The sequence below is a fragment of the Nicotiana sylvestris genome, chromosome 4 (genome assembly GCF_000393655.2).
Source record: "Nicotiana sylvestris chromosome 4, ASM39365v2, whole genome shotgun sequence".
Lineage (NCBI taxonomy): Eukaryota > Viridiplantae > Streptophyta > Magnoliopsida > Solanales > Solanaceae > Nicotiana > Nicotiana sylvestris.
Genome location: NC_091060.1, coordinates 22,472,967 through 22,493,561, shown reverse-complemented (window position 1 = coordinate 22,493,561; position 20,595 = coordinate 22,472,967). Strand labels below are relative to the sequence as shown.

Sequence of the window (20,595 nt, the reverse complement as noted above, 5' to 3'; positions counted from 1 at the left end):
AAGATAAGTAAAATGGCAGCGGGTGGCACGCCTTCCACGAGATACAGTAAATGGGATCGGGTTGCACGCCTGCAAGAAGATGTGAAAAGAAAGTGAAATTTGCCTTTGTTTTCCTTATTCTTGTTAGTGATTGGATTTTGATTCCTTTATAATTTTCTTGATATCCTGTTTTTACCGGTTATTCCCCGAAGCATGTTTCCCCCTCCCAACTTTACTTGTTTATTTTTGTATTTCTTTTCCGCTGTATATATTTGAACTGCACAGGTTTATTTGGTAGCCTGGTCCTAGCCTCGTCACTACTTCGCCGAGGTTAGGCGAGACACTTACCAGCACATGGGGTCGGTTGTGCTGATGCTACACTCTGCACTATGTGCAGATCCCGGAGCAGCTCTTGGACCGTAGTTGGAGGCTACCTTCAGTCCACGCGGAGATCCAAGATAGACCTGCAGCCGTCCGCAGGCCCTGACATCTCCTCTAATTTTTTATTTCCTGTTTCAACTTTTTGCTTCAGAAACAATGTGTCTTTTATTCTCGGACCTTGTATTTAGTAGTCTTAGACTGTCTGTGACACTGTGACACTAGGTTTTGGGTGATTAAGGCTTAAGTAGTTGTAATAGCTACAGATTCAGATATTTTATTATTTTTCTTCCGCTTAATTAAATATTCCGCTGTTTATACGTTATCAGTTTATATCTGTTAAAAAGAATTAATTGGATAATGGAGTAATTAGTTTAAAGGATTGGCTTGCCTAGCTCACATTAGTAGGCGTCATCACGACTCCCGATGGTGGGAAATTCGGGTCGTGACAGGTTCTTAGGTCCTTATGTTCATTAAGTGAGAAGTTTTCCGATATGATTGGGTTTCCTAATTGCTTGTTTTACTTCTATATGCTCCATATGATGTTGTTAGCTTTCCTCTAACTCTTACTTGTTACTTGACCCTTATTTACCCTAATTGAAGTGATTGTTCTCCTTATTGTTTTGTTATCTCTTAATTATGAATTCCTCTATGACATTGTGCATATATGCTATGTGCCCAAATCGTTGTGGTTGCCGGTGTAGTTATCACATGCTTATTATGTCTTGTTATTTTGTTAAGGTTATTGTACTTCTTGGGTTTTCCGTGATTCTCTCGTTGTCGTGTACTCATACTCTTGGTGGTAGAAATCCTTGTGACTGGGTTGTTGACTTATTGTTGTTGTTGAATTTAAACTATGCTGGGTTTTTGATATCTTGAGGAGGAATAAGGGAGAACTGATGTTGTCTGGTGGGATCGGATTGCACGCTGCAACAAGGAGTAATAAGGGTAGACAGGTGGTATCGGGTTGTACGCCGCAACATGAGGAATAAGGGCGATTTATATATTGAGGAGTAATAAGGGTGGACTGGTGGGATCGGGTTGCACACCATAACAAGGAGTAATAAGGGAAATGATCATGTTGTTACTGATATGATGATATATATACTATTTACTCTTATTGTAATTGTTAAGGAGGAATAAGGGAGGATTAGTGGGATCGGGTTACACGCTGCAACAAATATATATACTATTTACTTTTATTGTGATTGTTATGGAGGAATAAGGGAGGATTAGTGGGATCGGGATGCACGCCGCATATATATATATATATATATATATATATATATTTATGTATTCCTCTTTGACTGTACAAGTTATTCGGTGGTTTTACATTTCATTTAGGATTTGGTTATAGATGAATACTGAGAAGACCCTAGTTCATTTGTTTAAGACTTTGACAAATTTGTATTTTGGGTCTCACTGAGTGAATTCATTTTTAAAGTAAATTTACTACCTTGAAACATTTCCTCCTGTCATGTTAAGTTATTAGTAAACCGTTACTTAAAATAAAGGAAGTAGTATTACGCTGCTATATACGATTTCTAAATTTGAACTCGCCGTGTACATATACACCTTTCAATAATTCAAATTCCTATAAATGTTATGTTTTATTTCAAATAGTTTCTCAATTAAATTTCCTTAACCCGATGATATTGAGTCTTACTTTAAAAGGAATTTCTACTAAGTTTTAATTTACTTAAATTCTATATTAAAGGTAATAATTCATTCGATGTTGAATTTTATTTGAAAATGGTATTTTCTTTATTCAAATGATTTTAAAAAAAAAATAACTTCATCTTTTCTTGCTGGTTTCTCAATTGGTTCAGAAATTTGTAATCTATCTTATATTGTATAAATGAGGCTCCTTGGACACCTTGATTGCATTCGTTACGGACATTACGTGCTGGGTAGCACGAGGATGTTGTGCAAAGTTAGATAGAAATATGTGGGCACAAGGTGTCATGTGTGCTAAAAGTTTTGGAAATTGACGTTATGATATGAGACATCGAGGATTCAGAATTTTGTATCAGAAATGATATGATTAATTGAATAACATTGCCTTCTTTATTCGAGCACATTTTACTTGTCCGCGTCACTGCTATGTTGGAGTTAATCTATTTAGTTATCTTTCGTTTTCATCCGTATTTCCCTTTATTGTCTCTACTATTTGTAGTTTGACTTTCTCCCTACTGTTAATATTACTTTGTTATCTTTATCTTGATATTTTATTATCACATCCTGTTCAATTTATTTGACTAGTAGGTGTCTTGACTGTTCCTCGTCTATCCCACCGAGGTTAGTCTTGATACTTACTGGGCACCGCCGTGGTGTGCTCATACTACACTTCTGTATATTTTTTTGTACAAATCCATGTATTTGATCGGTAGTCGCTTTGTGGATCGTTGAGATGGAGACTCAAGGTAAACCTGCTGCTGCGTTCGCAGGCCTCGGAGTCACCTTCGTTTGTATTTACTTTCATTGGTTCCTGCTTGTTCTGGAATAATGTTGTATTTATTTTATTTAACTACTCTTAAAAAGGCTTATGACTTGTACTACCGGTTTTGGGAATTGCAATTGTTTAGAGATTATCCAATTTGAAGTTAGTAAATATCAATGTTATTTCTGTTAAAGCTAGGCTTACCTAGTTTAGAGACTATGTGTCATCACGACTCCTTTGGAGGGATTTTGGGTCGTGACATAAACACATTAGTTATCCATTGGTTATCTATTTGGTTAATCATTTTCTAAGTGGATAATATGGCTCTTTATCCATATGCAACCCGTTTTTAAATGGTTCATTATCCAATCCATTTTTTGATGAATAATATGGGTGAATAACAATTTTCTTTTAATCATTTTGCCACCTCTACATCAGAGAAGGGCATTGAAAGTGATTTTTCTATAGCAGCAGTCATATTGAAATTTGCTTGTAATTTATATTTCATAGAATGATACATTGGACAACGAGGAATACCTCGTTTTATGTTTAGTTGACAACGCTTATTTTTTTAATAAAGGTTGTATTTGGATTAATTTGTACACTAATACACCTAGCTAATTTATCCAATACCTGTTACCTCTTTGTAACGTGAGTATCAAATCATGAAGTTGCATGTTCAAATCCAAATGGAAGCAAAAAACATTAAATGATTTCTAGTCATTTGGTATACAAAATTCATTGAATAGATTAATTCGAATTACGTTACATGAAGCTAACGAAATGGGATAAAACGCTTCTTGGAGTAGAAATGATACCAGGTAGCCATTGTAAAGGATTGATATTTAGGATTTAGCAAATGCATCATAAATTTCAGTCTTTCAGGACAAAAATGTCCTGAGTTATACTGAAGTTAAGATTTTTAATTTAAAATTTCAAGAGACTAATTCCTAAATAGCATCCCTGAGAATGATTATCTCTGCACTTACACCTTATTGGAAGCTTGCCTACTATGTCCTCAGTTCAAATTCAAAACATTTAGTTAAGATTAAGAAATTTAAGGGATTTTTTTCTTCCTGTACAATATTTGAAATTTATTTACTAAAATTGTCCTAATTTTGTATATTACTCGCCCTAATATATATAATCCATTATTAGTGCCTTAAATTAAGGGATTCTTTACTTGAAAAAAGTCACAACTGAAGGGAACAATGATGTTAACCACGTTTGAGTATCTGATGGTCGCAATAGCAGCTCCCGTCATCGGAAAAGTGTAGGCACGAAGTATACAATTCTAGATTGTGCTGAGTTGTTGGAATAGCTTGAGTGATTGGCAAGATTGACTTGAACATCAAGTGGGTTATGAGCCTCGGAACGATAAACTTTGGCTACAATATGCCTGAACCAGTCACAAATTAAATTTGGTATTGAACTTTTTGAAGGTGATTGACTTTTCCATTGAATGACTCTGTTGAAACATTGTACTACTGTCCAAAGTTGGATGAAATGAGTTGGATAAAAATCCTCCTCGATGATAAGCGGTAAAGAGTTTTTAGTATTCAGGACAAATACCACGTTTATATTGTGCTCTCTTGAAAATCGGATTATCTTGCAGTTTGGTAGTCTTTTTCAAGAGATGAATTCAGCACCTAGTAAGAAGGTCGTAAGAATTGAAGATTCGAATATTAATCTATCATAAAGCTTTGAAATCAAATTTGGATTTTCAAAAATCATTATTTGTTTAGATTGGGTATTGTTGCAAACAATTGGGAATATTATTTGGAGTTTATATCTCAATTATGAGGGTGACTGGTGAAGATTAGACTTAATTTTGGTTGAATTTCAGATTGAAGAAGAAGAAGAAGAAGAAGACATGACATACCATATGCTTACGATTTTGATACAATTTTGATACATGTCAATAACTTTATGTAAAAAAATTGTATTGATAACTTAAATACAAATTTTATACAACGATTCATACATTATACAACTATGTTTCAACTTTCATACAACATTCAAATAATATATATATATATATATATATATATATATATATATATATATATATATATATATATATACATACAATAGAATACAATTTACATATAATTATACTACAACTTTACTTAATGGCCGTCAATGGTGGAGGGTCAAACACCTTCAAAATTTATTGATTGACAATTTCAATATGAACACCAACTGTACAACATGAAAGGAAATTGCTAAGTTAAAACTCTATAGTAAAACGATTGAAATCCATTGATGAATTTCATTAAAAATATATACAACATAAAAAGATAAAAAATAGAGGACATCATACAACTTCTTCTTCTTCAAAGCTTTTTAATGGCTATCAATGATGGAGAGTCAAACACCTTCAAAATTTATTGATTGAAAATTTCAATCTGAACATCAACTATGCAACATGAAAGGAAATTGCTAAGTTAAAACTCTATAGTAAAACGATTGAAATCCATTGATGAATTTCTTTAAAAATATATACAACATGAAAGGATAAAAAAATAAAAAGAATTACGGATCTAATCACTTGGCCCAGCAACCCAACTAAAAATGGCCTAGGTTTGAAGTCTTTACCCGATTTGGCCCAAGTTGTATATAATTTGAAAGAAACTTTTCACTCTTTAGCCCATTATTAAAGACATACTTGTAGGGTTTTTTTCTTTTCTTCTTTCTTCTTTCCCCACACTCAATCTCTCTTCACCCGCCTCTCTCTTCATTCTCCCTAAAAATTACAGTTTTTTTTTGTACACACTCGTGATAATTGCTTTTGAGCACTCAAGTAAAGAAACAAAAACAAATACTGCAACATTTTAGTAATTTTAGTGCTCTATACAGATGTGCACAATGGCTTTTTAATCCTCACATTTTATGTCAATTAAATTCAATTTTTGAGTTAATTGACAAAAATAGGTTAAGGAAAAATAAAATATGGCATATCAGTCCAAAAACTATCAGATCTGGCTTAAAACTATCAGATCTTGCCTAAAAGAGCATTTCCAGAGACCTCGTCTCATATTTTCTTATTTCTCTTAGTTTTTGTTTAATCCTTTGCTACTGGTGAAGCCCGGATTTGAATGTTAAAACCTCGTCGGAAAAATTCAACACCAGCAACCACCGATAACTGTAATATGGTGATGGACATAAGGTGTTTTCTAGTGTAAATTTGTATAAGTAGTGTTTATACACACTTACACAATATTGTATAAATATGTATAAGTTTGTATATCTGCGTACAATATTGTATAAATTATCTATATTTTTAATGTATAAGTGTGTATATACATTGTACGTGTATAATAGGCATCCATGGATGTTTGACACTTTCTTCTTTTTTCTTCTTTGTCTTATTTTTCTGATATACATTATTAGAGATTGTATATATATACAAGTTTATACAAATTAAAGTTATACATCATTATACATGTAATGCACATGTGCGGTTAAATCTAAAATTAAAATTTTATATGTTCAATTTATGTATAAATCGACTTTTCTTGTTGATTTATTTGCCAAATCATGAACGTGCACTAATTTTTTCAATTTTTATTTTTTATTTATGCTATTTGGAACTTGGAAAAGAAGAAAATTTAAGGTTTTCAAGTTGCATTATATATGAATTTGAATTTTTTTGTAGCTGGAATAGGAATATATACAAACTTGGGGAAGAAGAATAAAAAATCACCGAATTTTCATGCTTGAAGATCTGCAGAATAAAAAAAAGAAAGAAAAAAATGCTTATTTTTCGAACTTTGGCTTATTGTTAATGGGCTACAGATTTGCGAAGTTGTAACTTGGTTATTCTGCTGCAATGTATATGGGTGGACTGTATTTTTATGTAATTCTCCCTAAAAAATAGAGGACATCATAGGAAGAAAAATTGGGGAAAGAACAGAGAATGAGAGATTGAGAGAGAGAGAGAGAGAATAATGATGAGAAATAATTGATTCCTTATTCAATTTCTAATATAAATAGACACTCATTTAATTACTAAAATGTATATAATTGGTAAATTGTATATGCCTATAAAAATCTCGTCTAATTATCCCACCACACTACCCAATTTTTTACTTCAAACATATATCATATATGGATAATCATTCAAATTTCGAGAAGAGATTAATTAGGTCCACCCAAGTTGCAATTATTCCCTATCGTATTAAAGGCCGTATGGTTGTATATGTTGACAGATATTATTTCGATTAGTTGAGGTAGTTGGGGCAGATGCTTTTGATAACTCAAGACATTAATAAATGTACCTGTAAATGTACCATTTAAGGGAAATAGACAAGAAAATACAGCTATTATTATATCTTTTAAAATAACAGAAAATTAGATAAAAATACATAAGATGATGCATTTTTGCTTCTTTAATTAGGTAAATTTTCTTCTTCCTCTTCTTTCTTCCAATTTCGTTTATTATAATCTCCTATTATCTTTGACATGGCCTCAAGAACTCATCTGCTATTGCCATGGCCTGAAGCTTAGCCAGTGCCATTATCCAAAGCAAACTGTTGAAATACAAAGAAACAAATAAATTTATCTATATCTATATTATTATAAAAGTATGAATACAATGTTGGCTTACAAAAATAATCTTATAATATTTTCTTATTGGTCGGGACCATTGTATTGACGCAAACAAGGAAAATAACCATTGACTTGGAGTCAACGAATTTCTCATTATCTTCTCTCATTGGCCAACACATATCAGATATTTTCGATTATCTGTATTATATAATATGAATATTTGATCTGATTCCTCTTATAAACTTGCAGGCCAGCTCTCATCATTCAGGAGAAGGAAGAGATCCAACCAAAGAAGAAACAACCAAACCAAAAAGGTCCATTTTTTTAGCAATTTTCTCGTTCTATACGCTAAACATATAAATAAATTATATTCTTTGCTACTTCAAGTTGAATGACATGAGATTGGCCCAAAGTCTTTTTTTTTTTAAATTTTAAAAAGCACTTACTTTAGAGAATAAAGGTGTTTGGCCAAATTTTTGGCGGATAAATAAGTATTTTTGAGTAGTAACAAAAAATATTTTTTAGATTTTAAGCAAAAGCTAAAAAAGTAGCTTTTCCAAAAATAAGTGTTTTTAATTTTTTTAGAACAAGATTACCTAAATAAAAATTCATCTTTGCCAAATTAACTAGTAGTTACTTCATTTTTCATAATTTGACGATTAAAAGCACTTTTTTAAAATATTGGCCAAACACATTTACTTGGAAAGCACTCTCAAATGATTTATCCAAACATAAACTGCAACTCTCTCAAATCACCTTTTTGACAAGCAATTTTGAGGTTCTACGCGTTAATTAACATTCAAATCGAACTAACCGAAGTTATTAGCAGAATAAATTGAAACCCAAAGGAGAAAAGTTGAATCATACCAAATTCAATTAGGTATATATTAATATAGTATTTTAAGAAATCAAATAGCAAAAATACCGAATCAAAATATTTAAATACCGTATCATACTGACCGACAAACACTCCTACTCTGTAACATACTTATGACAGTTTTTATTTCTTCCACGTGCTTTCATTTTCTTAAAGAGTAGACAAAGCACATAAAGTTTAGATATGGATGATAGAGCTATGTGCTTTCAATTAATTAAAAATTAGAGTACCCTTCTTGATTTTTAAAAATGTTTTATAGAATAATTTAGTATACCCTTTCTAACAGATTATGGCAAGACATTAGATAAATAATAATAGCCATCTATTTCTAGAAATTAAAAAGAATTTGATACCATACCATTTTAACCCGATCTGTCTTTTATAGGAATTACAGTTCAAGAAAGTTATTTAAGAGGGATGGCACACTCTATTGAGATTACCCCAATAAATCACCGAACTCCACTGCTTCATCAACCTACAGAACATGAGGTCTCTCTCTCTCAAAACCTACAAGCAAAACCTTTTCATTTTTTTTTTGTTTTTTTTTTTGGATTTTCGTAAAAAAATGAACAAAGGTAGGAAATGTTTAGGAATTTGATTTTTTATTTGGTTTATAGATTTAGCAAACGGACATAATACTTTTGGTATGACAAATGAAATAAACTTAACCAAACCGACCTATATACATTATACTTTGTCTTATAAAGAAGTTTTGCTTATCTACTGAGGGTCAGATTTATAGGAGAGATTATGGGCACGTGAACTCATGATCTCTCCGTAAAATTAGATATTTTATGTAGATATTTTCTAAAATTAGTATAATAATAACTGTTGGCACACATGGTTTAAGAATGCTGAATGGTGCACTTGGTTGAAGATTGAATTCTTTATCAAGAGAAATAGGGATTAGTTCCTACTTAATAAATATCCTTTTCACGCAGTTGTAGCCTCAAACTTTTGTAATTTAGCTTGATACTCCTATGACTCTTGTTTAGTAGTGCACTCAAATACTAGAAATTCTAGATTCGCATCCGCTTATACTTCCTTTTCATGCAGTTTTAGCCTCAAACTTTTGTAATTCAACTTGAAACTCCTACGACTCTTTTCCATTAATTACAGATAGAAGAAGGGAGGAATGTGGAGTTAATCGAGACAAATCAAATTCTTGATGAAATATATTTAGATTTGTACCATTTATCTACCAAATCTTGTACCATATTCAGAGTAAGTGTGGGGCTAAGTGAATCAAATCCAGATGCTTATAAGCCAATGTTGGTCTCTATTGGTCCTTACCATAAGAAGAATTTACAACTACGCTTAATGGAGAATTATAAATTGCGTTACTTACAACGGTTTCTCAGAAGGAAAGATGGGCTTGATGTGAAAACTTGCATTACTGAATTGGGAAAATTAAAAGATGAGGCACTAAAGTGTTATGATGGTATAGAAGATATTTATAGTGACAACAATACGGGTCAATTTTTGAAAATGTTGTTGGTTGATGGTTGTTTTGTAGTTGAGTTTATTCGAGAGCGTTGTGGAAGGAAGCCAACAGAAAAAGATATTATTATCCCCTACAGTTGTATAGATGGTCAAGTACGACGAGATTTGTTATTACTAGAAAACCAACTTCCTTTCTTTGTCCTCACTAAGCTTCACAATATGACTATGGATCAAATCAATGGCGGATTTGGGGGGTGGGAGGGGGGTGAACCCCCTTCGCGACTTGATCTAATAGTACCATTCATAAAATTGGTAAAAGAGACCTTTAATTCTTCCTTCTTGAAGATGAGCCCTACATCATTTCTTAAAACTGAAGGTGATGCCAAAAACATCAAACATTTACTTCAACTAGTACACATGTCATATCACCCTTTGGAGAAGAAAACTAGCCTTACTCCTGAAAACCCTAGTTTGGAAATGGAATATTGCCGGAAAAGCTTATGTTGGAATCCTTTACAAATGGTTAGATTGAAAAATATGCCAAATGATAAGGACCACCAAACATGGGATACTAACATGCCGAATGCAACAGAGCTTCGCGAAGCAGGAGTTACATTTTCGAAAATTGGAAAAATTTATAGAAGATTGGAGGGATATCACAACCTTGGAGATAACACAAGCTTATTTGATATTAAATTTGAGAATGGAGTGATGACAATTCCTTGTTTCGAAGTCTTTGACTATACAGAAACGATCCTAAGAAATCTTGTAGCATACGAGCAACAATCATCTGATGTACATCCTAGATATTTCAGTGATTTTTCCATTTTTATGGATTATCTTATCGACTCGAACAAAGATGTGAGTTTGCTTCGCCAGAAAGGAATTATCAAGAACGAGATAGGAGAGGACAAAAGAGTGGCTAGCCTTTTTAACAAAATTGGGAAAGGGGTTGCCATTTCTTATGACTTCTATTACAAAGAAGAATACTTCATGTTAGTTCAACATTGTAAAAAACCATGGAACCGAATGAAGGCAAGTTTGAGGCACAATTATTTTAACAGTCCTTGGGCTGGAGCTTCAACTGTGGGAGCCGTCATACTCCTTATACTCACAGCCATACAGACTGTTCTAGCTTTCACAGGTAGTGTTAAGTAATTTGAATGTCTCCATTGTAGAGTTTCCTCACAACTCCATACATGCAATTTACTGCATCAATGCTTGTGCATTAATGGCGTGAGAACTATAATAAAATGAAAGTCATTTCTTTTCTCTGATTGTGTCTTCGTAGAAGTAGCAGATTTTCAGTTATCAACTTCTTCTCTCTTTGTAACAAAAATATAAACAACTATTATTACGCCTCAATCCCAAACTAATTAGGTCGGTTGTATCCATCTTTACTATCTATTTTCGTTACTGATAATAAGGGTCTCACAATTTTTAGGGAAAACAAGGTATTATTCCTCACTAAATTTAGCAAGGCCATAACCCTCTCGATAAATTTATCTAAGCGAAGTTGTTTATGATGACTCAAAAATGATTCATGCAACAGAGGATAACTAACCACATTATAATGAAGATAACGATGCTAACTCAAGATAATTTTAATGTGAGCATACTTTTAAAGATTAAATTACAGTAACACATCAAGTATTAATCAAACTCATGTATTAATCAAATAATAGAGAGAGAGAATTGGACCAATAATCTGTAAAAATGTGTGTGCTGTCAATGTGAGGGAATCTTTGTTGGAAAATATCAAAATCAAAATGTGCTAGTGTATCAATGTAAGGTTATTACGGGTGGATAAGGAGGAATATTTGGGAGGTGGAAGAATTTTATTGAATCTCTTACTTTTTCATCATCATTAGTTTTAATGAGAGAAACATGAAATAACGAAAAACTAACTAAAATTTTATATTTACATGCATAAACTAAGGAAAAAAAAATCTCATTTTCTGATCTTTTCTTTTGGAAAATAATTGAAGACAAAGATAATAAAATAAAGATTAAAAACACCAATATATGAAATCCAAAAAACATAAGTATAATACATCGGAACACCCCTTAACTTGACGCGGTTTATTTAGTAAATACCTGGACTATTTTTAGTTCAGTCCTAATTAACTTTCAAGAACTTTACAGTTTGATATACTTCACTCGTTGAATGCTGGCATGGGAAAAACGTCGATATACTCTTTTAGGTGCGTGAGAGTAAAGTAAAATAAAAAACCAGCTTTCAAGTCAGTACTTTTCAACCGCTAGGGGTCGTTTGGTATGAGGTATAAGAAGGTATAGTGCTGGTATAAAAATTTAATATTACTTTAATACTTCGTTTGGTTAGCAAAACAGGTATTAGTTATCCCAGGATTAAAATTAATACCGGGATAACTTATACCTTATAGAGGGTGGGTTAATTAGCACCGGTATAACTTATACATTCTTCTTACAAATTATGCAATTGTCATATTTAATACAACATACCAAACAGTAGATAAAAAACAATCTCAGCATAACTAATCCCAGTATACCTTATCCCAACATAACTTATACCAGTATAACTTATCCCGGCATAAGCCGTATTCAAACCAAACGACCCCTAATTAGTAGTCACACAGTCATATACACCAACAACACCAACAAACCCACTAGTTTCCCACAAGTAGGATTTGGGAAGGGTAAGATGTACGCAACCTTACTCTTACCCCTAAAAGGGCAGAGAAGTTGTTTCCAATCACACAACCATATACAATATTTAATTTGATCCAGTAGTGCATTTTTTTAACAATGTGCCCATTTTGTCCCAATTTTGTATTTTTAATATTTTTTTCTTTAGGTGCAATTGATATTTGTTCCAATTATGTATCTCTTCTTTTTCGAGCCAAAAACGCTAAAAAAAAATAATTAAAATTATGATCCAACTTGTCCATTTTCGTGGGAAATTATCTAAGTGTATATTCATGTGAGTAAGGTTACGTTGATAATACAGTCAGACATTTATAACAACATCCTTATATAATGGCATTTCACTATAAAAGTTTAATTTTTTCGGAACCAAATTTCACGTTCTGTTATAATATATGTTTTCTATAACAACAATTTGTTATAACATCCAAAAATATCTAGAACAAACGAGTCTATTATAAAAAAGTTTGACTGTAATTGAAAATTACCTCGGAATGAAGATTCTTATTTTGAGTCTTGAGTGCATCATTATCAGACTTAAGTACATCATATTGTCTCTTCAAGATCTCATAATCTCTTTCTAATTGCTTAGTCTTCCACCTTGCTCTTCTGTTCTGAAACTAAATTGCAATCTGTCTAGGCTGCAACCCTAATAGAGTTTTAAATGTGTATATCTTTTTATTTCTTCTTTAGATGCAATCGATATTTATTTTAATTGTGAATTTTTCTTTTTTGAGGCAAATATGTTAAAAATTAGACTAGAGCTTCGTTATTTTTAGCCAAGTAAAAATATTTTAACCAAAAAATTGAATTCCAATTGTGATTTTTCTTTAATTTAGAATACATAAACAAATACTTAAAGTTGGCCCCAGTTGTCAGTTGAACACTTCAACTTACATAATGATCATCTAGACACCTCAATTTGACATAGGTGTATCCCGTGACCCCCTCCCGTTGGCATGGCAAAATATTTGTGTTTCACTTTTATTTGAGCGATGAGACAAGCCTAAATCATATTTTCTCTCTCTCTCTCTCTCTCTCTCTCTTTTTTTTTTTTTTTTTTTTTTTAAGATTTAACTATCCCCAAAGAAAAATAATGTAATTAAATTGATTTTTTTATGTGAGCCCCACCCTACCACTCGTTTCTTTCTTAAGAATGTTGGCAATGGAAAGACCGCCTACAATGGGAAAGCTCCTCAAAATATTCAACCGGAAAATATGGTAATAAGGAATTAGCATCAACTATTGCCTCATTGTTCAATCAGAGTAAGAGAATAAAGAGAACAAGAGAGATATTTTTAGCAGTGTCTCCATAAGTCAACTATCTACAAAACCAGTCCTGCCACCACCAAAGCCGCTATCGCCATGATTTTTGTTATCGTCTAAACTTTTTCTGAACCTTTAAGAATAGAAAAAGTAAGTGTGATGATCCAAAAATGTCTTCTTTAAATTATACATTCATTTCTTTGTTCTATGAAGATGCTGGGAGCTTATCTACTATGAGTTACTGTAACGATCCGACCGGTCGTTTTGAGCTTTTGCACTTTGCTCGCCAGTTCTCGGGCATGACTTGACCCGTGTGATATTTTATGACTTATGTAAATCGTTGGTGTTGGGTTTCAGGTTAATCAGAATGAATTTGGAAAAACAGTCTCACTTGAAAGCTTAAAATTTGAAAGGTTTCACCAAGATTTGACCTGTTTGTATTTGATCTCGGATTGGAATTTTTATGATTTGGTTAGCTCCGTTATGTGATTTGGGACTTAGGAGCGTGATCGGAATGCATGTTGGAGGTCCGTGGAAGGTTTAGGCTTGAATTGGCGAAATTGAGATTTCGGCGTTTTCCGGTTGATAGGTGAGATTTTGATATAAAGGTCGGAATAAAATTCCGAGAGTTGCAGTAGCTTCGTTGTATCATTTGGGATGTGTGTGCAAAATTTCAGGTCATTCGGACGAGGTTTGATAGACTTTCTGATCGAAAGCATAATTTAAGAGTTCTTGGAGTTCTTAGGTTTGAATCCTATGTTAAATTGGTGATTTGATGTTGTTGTGAGCGTTCCGAAGTTTTGAACAAGTTTGAATGATGTCATGAGATATGTTGGTACAATTGGTTTGAAGTTCCGGGAGTTCCGGGTAAGTTCCGGGATGTTTTAGACCAAAAATCATAGCTGTAGTAGGTCTAGAAGGGTTGCAGGCCTCGGAACTCACCCGCGCGGTTTGGACAAAAAGAAGTGCGTCCGCGGTATGTGCTGTGCGGACCGCACAAAATGAAGTGTGGCCGCGGTAGGTGTTGTGCGGACCGCACAAAATGAAGTGCGGCCGCGGTGAGGAAAATTTCACTGGTCCTACTTCGGAAGCTCATATCTTTTGATCTACAAGGAATTGTGAGATAATTCAAAAACAAAAGTTGTAGTCCTTTGTGTCTAGTTTCAAGAAAGGTAAAGATATCACAATTTGGACATCTGTAGCGAACGTTATGGCCAAAATACTAAAGCCTGTCACTGCAGAGGAAAACCTGTGCGACCTCGGTCATTTTTGTGCGGACCGCACTGGTTTTGTGCAAACCACGGTCGATTTTGTGCGGACCGCAAGGCTGGAAATCCGTGGGGTACTCTATAAATACGAGGTTTTGGGTTTTATTTGATATTTTGACCTAGAGAGCTCAGATTTTGGCGATTTTTCAAAGGTTTTCATCGGGGTAAGTGATTCTAACTCAGATTTTGCTAGAGTACATGAATCTATCATTGAATTCATCATTTAATTCGTGATTTGGAATGGAATTTGGGAAAAAATTGTAAAATCTTTCAAAAATGTAAAATAATGATTTGAAGGACCAAATGATATCGGAATTGGATAATTTTCACATGGTTAGACTCGTGAGAGTATAAGGATTCTAGTTTTGTGAATTTTGTCAAATTACGAGATGTGGGCCCGGGGGTCGGGTTTGACCAATTTCGGAAATTTTGTGGTAATTTGATTATTTTCAAGTGGGCTTTATTCCCTTAGCACATTTTGATGGTTTGGTACTGATTTCGTCCAGATTTGGAGCATCCGGACGCCGATTCGAGAGACAAAGGCATCGCGGGCTAGAGTTCGGACCGGATAGAGGTTAGTAATGATTGTAAATGATGTTCTGAGGGTTTGAAACCCCAGCTTGTATATCGTAGTGCTATATTGAGGTGAAGCACACACTTAATGACGAGCGTGGGGTCGTGCACTATTGGGGATTGTGACTTGGTCCATCCCGATTGATGATTTTACTACATATTTGACTAAAACTTATTTGTTATCACCATGATTTGGGCTGATTGCCATATTTGGGCTTCGTGCCAACTATTTGAACCCTTCAAGGATTTTTATCACTATTTCCTCACTGATTGATTTATTACTGGAACTCAGTCCTGTTGTTTTCACTATTTTACAACTCAACCACTTTTACTCAGTTTTGAGACAAATGATATTCTAAATAATGTTTTGGGCTGAGAACTACTGTTTTACTAATGCCCGAGGGGCTTGTGATGATTTTTGGACTGAGTGCGGCCGAGGGCCAGATGTGAGGATACACTGAGTGATATGAGGCCGAGGGCCTGAGATACATATATATGCCACGAGGTGGCTTGAGTGATGTGAGGACGAGTACCGAGAGTTGATGCCACGAGGTGGCTTGATATAATGCTTTGGCCGTAAGGGGCCCCTCCGGAGTCTGCACACCACAGTGAGCGCGAGTACCCATTGTGATCTGAGAGTGAGCCCGAGGGGCTGATATTGTTCTGAGAGTGAGCCCGAGGGGTTGGTACTGTTCTGAGTGATTGGTACTGTGCCTGAGGGGTGGATTTCTACTTGATATTTACCTGCCAAATTACCTGTCTTTTTCTTACTTGTTAAAAAAAGGATTCTACTTGATTTCTTCATTGATTTACTATTTTAAGTGATTTTACTGCTTTTGTATAGAATGCTTTGTGTTTTCGCGTGTTTTCTTTCTTTTAGCCATCATTTATATTTATTACTCACCGGGTCGGAGTACTCACATTACTCCCTGCACCGTGTGTGCAGATTCAGGCACAGCAGATTCCGCTCCTAAATGTTGATCCTCCCAGTCCAGGCGGCGTTTTGGAGACTACGAGGTAGCTGTTGGCATCCACAGCCCCCTTGCCTCCCTTATCTTACTATTTCTATGTTCTTCAAACTATTGTATCGGATTTCGTATTTAGTAGACTTGTATCAGGATCATTAGTTGCTCATGACTTGTGACACCCCGGTTTGGGCTGTGTCGGGATGGTTTCCCCATTAACGTTATCTATATTTCCGAGAATTTATTGCTATTAAATCATGCTTTAAACTGTTTTATGGTAATTAACTACTTAAAGAGGTGTACTGTATTGGTCTGGCTGGCCTTGTCTTCACGAGAGCGCCATCACGACCGGGTTCGGGGTTAGGGCATGACAAGTTGGTATTAGAGCCTAGGTTACATAGGTCTCACGAGTCATAAGCAGGTTTAGTAGAGTCTTGTGGATCGGTACGGAGATGTCTGTACTTATCTTCAAGAGGCTGCAGAACCTTTAGGAAAACTTCCACATTCTTGAGTTCTTATCGTACGTCATTGATTCAGCTTGAAATGTAACTCTTGAAATTCCTTCCACGTGTTCGTATGCGCGCATGAGCGCTCAGTATCAGATGTTCCTTGATGGCTTGTGATTCCCTGATCGAGTGGCGAAATGTGATTTCTGTGCATTGATGTTAGGCCAGTCTGGAGGACTTGAGGCCGGGTTTTGCCTGTAGCTTGAGCACCGAGGTGCTGATTATGTGAGCATGTGTTTTTGAACTTGTATGTTCGTTAGTGTCCCTATTAGTGGAGATAATGGTTGGTTGACTACGTGATAAGTGTGATGTGACTGCGAGATGTATCCATATGATTCGAACGAGATGAGAGGGGTCTGCTTGAGGATAGAAGAACTATATAGTAATTGATTTCCATCTTGATTTAATGTGTAGCCCTGAGTTGTGGGTGTGTTGAATGACCCTTTCATGCTTTCTAGTTGGGAAGTGAAGTAGATTTCATGTCGTGATATGAGTTCGGATTCAGGAAGATTATGTGATTGTGTAATAGTTATGACTATGGAAGAGTATACAGAGATACTAGTCTGAGGTTAAGCAGGTGGGTCATCTCCTGTGGATTGTTCTGAAGTTTGTGTGATCCTTATGTCGTTTGTTGGGAGATCTGTGTTACCAGTGAAAGATATGTATTACAATCGAGTTTGAGTTGCTTAAGAGAGTAGGCATGTCTGTTACGAGGATGAATGCGAGATTTTTAGAGGATTTAAAGTACTATATGGGTATGTTGCATAAGCTTATGAAAGGATTTAGTTGAATCTCCCTATGGTATTATGGCAGTGATAGAGTATATGCATTATAAGTTGTGGTGTATTTGATCTATGGCTTCGAGCCAAGTGGGGGAGTCCGCTATTGAATAGTTGATTGCACGGTTATGTGCTCTAATGGTTCCAGCTCGAGGCGTATTTGTGAATCAGTTATGGCTCGAGTAAAGGAAATTTCAGTAAAGGCTATGTTACGCTTTATGGGTGTACGAAAATCGGGGAATGACTTGAGTTGTGATTGGTAAGGAATGCTCGGTGCATAGGGCAAGAAGTTGCTTGGTTATATTGGAATAAGGTTACATTCTGCGGTGTCGGAGTGCCAATGAGGCACGGGTTGTTCGATTCATTTGATCAGACTAATTGCAATTTGAGTAGAGTGGATGACTCTAGAGAATGGTCCAATTGTGTTCAAAACTCTACATGCAATAATTAAAGGCTTTCAAGTTGTACTTATGGCTAGAAACTGAGTTTTCAGTGGAAGATGGCAAGACTTGTGGTATTTTCTATATTAATTATGGGATTCTATATAACGGTATCGGGAAGGTGAAGGTAATGGCTTTGGGAATACTTTAAAGAAAAGGGTATTCAGCTGCTTATGAGCCTTAGACGGTGTGGCTTTATGCTTGGGTTCCGTGTGGTAAGTCTGGGTTGAGGAATTGTGATGATATAGCAAGGAGGGATATCAAGATGAAGGTAAATCAGAATGGAACTCGGATAGATGGGGTAGCTTGGTAGTAGGTGTCACACCTCCTTTTTCACTACACCCCCGGAAAGGGGTATAAGGGAGTTTTTCCAATTAAAGGACAATCGAAATGGGATTTATTGTTAAAAGATTTTGAGTCGCCACTTGGAAGATTTATGGTGTCCCAAATCACCAGTTTAAAATCCCGAATCGAGGAAAGGTTGACTATGTATTACAGTGCGCGAACCAGAAATCCGAGTAAGGAATTCTGTTAACCTGGGAGAAGGTGTTAGGCATTCCCAAGTTCCGTGGTTCTAGCACGGTCGCTCAACTGCTATATTCGGCTTAATTATTTGATTTTAAACAGTTTTGAACCTATGTGCAAATTTTAGTTTTAACTGCTTTTATTCATTTCTAAAAAGAAAATTGCAGCGTTATTAAAACACGTCTCAAACCACGTCACATAAATGCACACATGGTTTTTGACATATCTTAACATCGTTGGGATTTGGATTTGGGTCACATAAATGTGCACCCGAGTTTAGGAAAGTAGATTATTAAAATACGCGCCTAAAGCAACTACGCGCTTGCAATTTTGCGAGGGCCATGAAAATTCGCTAAATGGCCCGCCCCGAATTTTAAGGATAAACTAGATTGATTAAACATGGACCATGCAATTTTCATTCATTTTGGCATGACACACCGCGATTCCAATTTTAGGAATTCAGTAATTAAGGAATAACTCAGAGGGAACTCTAATTATTTCGAAACCAAGAATTTGATCCTACTTATTACTAATAAAATTGTGTTAAAGACCAAATAATTCAAAGGCGAATTATTCCAGCGAACAAACACCACCTAAACCCATTTGAAATACTTTCCGGCTTGGGCTTGGGCTCGAACGAGTCCGACCTTAACAAATACGGGATGCCCAAGAGCAAATAACATACAAACTGACTCTGCAGGCTTTGAACACCATAACTGGGCCAACTATTAGCCCAATTTCAGAATCAATGCTTGTGTAGGATTAATTAGATACCAATCAACCAAAACTATATGAAAATATGAAATAAAACTAACAATTAATTCTGATATTTGATTATTAACTGAGTTTCCAATTTCATACACTCAATATTAGCTCACAAAACCATTTAATTAATTATCTCAATGAAAGCAAAACAACACACAGTTTCCCAGGAAACTGCATTCAGCACTAAGGCAAGCTATCACTGAAGATTTCTTATCCCATTCTTATGTTTGCCAATTCTAGCATACTCGAACCAGCATTTCCAAAAATAAACATTAAAACATTGATTCTCAGCAGATTCACATGGATCAAACTAATTCAAATTCTTTACTAGACTTAATAATTATACTGATTTCCCATTCTTACTCATGAGGACAGTACCATCGTTCCTTTGAGCAAAACCAACATGGGGATAACATATTTACAGAAATAGAGTACTAGCTTATCACAAACCTAAATAGCATGAAGGCAGACATCCATTCATTGTGTCCAGCAGGAATTAACACAAATCTAACACCTATAAATCAATTGAATCTTCTACTATAGTAATGTTAGCAGTCTTCAAATCCAATACAGGGATGAAATTCAATTGTTATAGACCAAAAATCAGCCAGAAGGTGATGTAAAATCAAAACATAATACAATACAACTGAATTATAACCCTGGTTAAAGCTACACTCTAAATTCCATTCTTTTCATTTCATACTTCGAGTCTGAATTCACATTTGATAGAGCTCAAGATAAAGTACCTGAATATATCAAAACAAAACAAGTAAATCAGACTGGAGGGTCAGGATGAGACGACAGCAGCAGTAAGCCAGCGAGATGGAATAACAGTAGGAAAAACTTTAAGACCAGCAAAGGACAGTAGAAGAATAGTAAACTAGAACTCAATTTTCAAGCCATTTTTTAAATCAGAATTATAACTAGTGAGTTTGGAGAATTCTGACTAACACAAGAGAAGGAGAAATCGAAAGCTAAACAAAATTTTATCCATTTTTAATAGGGAAATTGCAGGGATTTCTATTGTTGTTTTCAGAGTTTTCTACAAGAGACAGCCGTTTTGCCAATTTTCAGAACTTTTTCCCTTGAAACCCTTGCCTTTCAATGCAAGAAAACATGTCTTTATAGGCCAAGAGGCAGGGCATCTTTCAGATA

General features: G+C 34.8%; 1 protein-coding gene across 4 annotated transcripts; it reads left to right on the top strand.

The window, feature by feature from the left end:
• The first annotated feature begins 7,108 nt into the window (after positions 1-7,108).
• Positions 7,109-10,940, top strand: LOC104227425 (UPF0481 protein At3g47200-like). 4 transcript variants are annotated; one of them, XM_070171826.1, is made up of 4 exons: positions 7,109-7,196; positions 7,598-7,662; positions 8,611-8,714; positions 9,345-10,940. In XM_070171826.1, exons 3-4 carry the CDS (start codon positions 8,643-8,645, stop codon positions 10,824-10,826), a joined length of 1,554 nt encoding a protein of 517 aa, XP_070027927.1. In that variant the 5' UTR covers positions 7,109-7,196; positions 7,598-7,662; positions 8,611-8,642; the 3' UTR covers positions 10,827-10,940. The 4 variants fall into 4 exon arrangements, with proteins under 4 accessions (XP_070027927.1, XP_070027929.1, XP_070027926.1 ...); XM_070171828.1 differs by lacking the exon at positions 8,611-8,714; XM_070171825.1 differs by lacking the exon at positions 7,109-7,196 and having other exon boundaries at positions 7,397-7,662.
• The last annotated feature ends 9,655 nt before the right edge of the window (positions 10,941-20,595 follow it).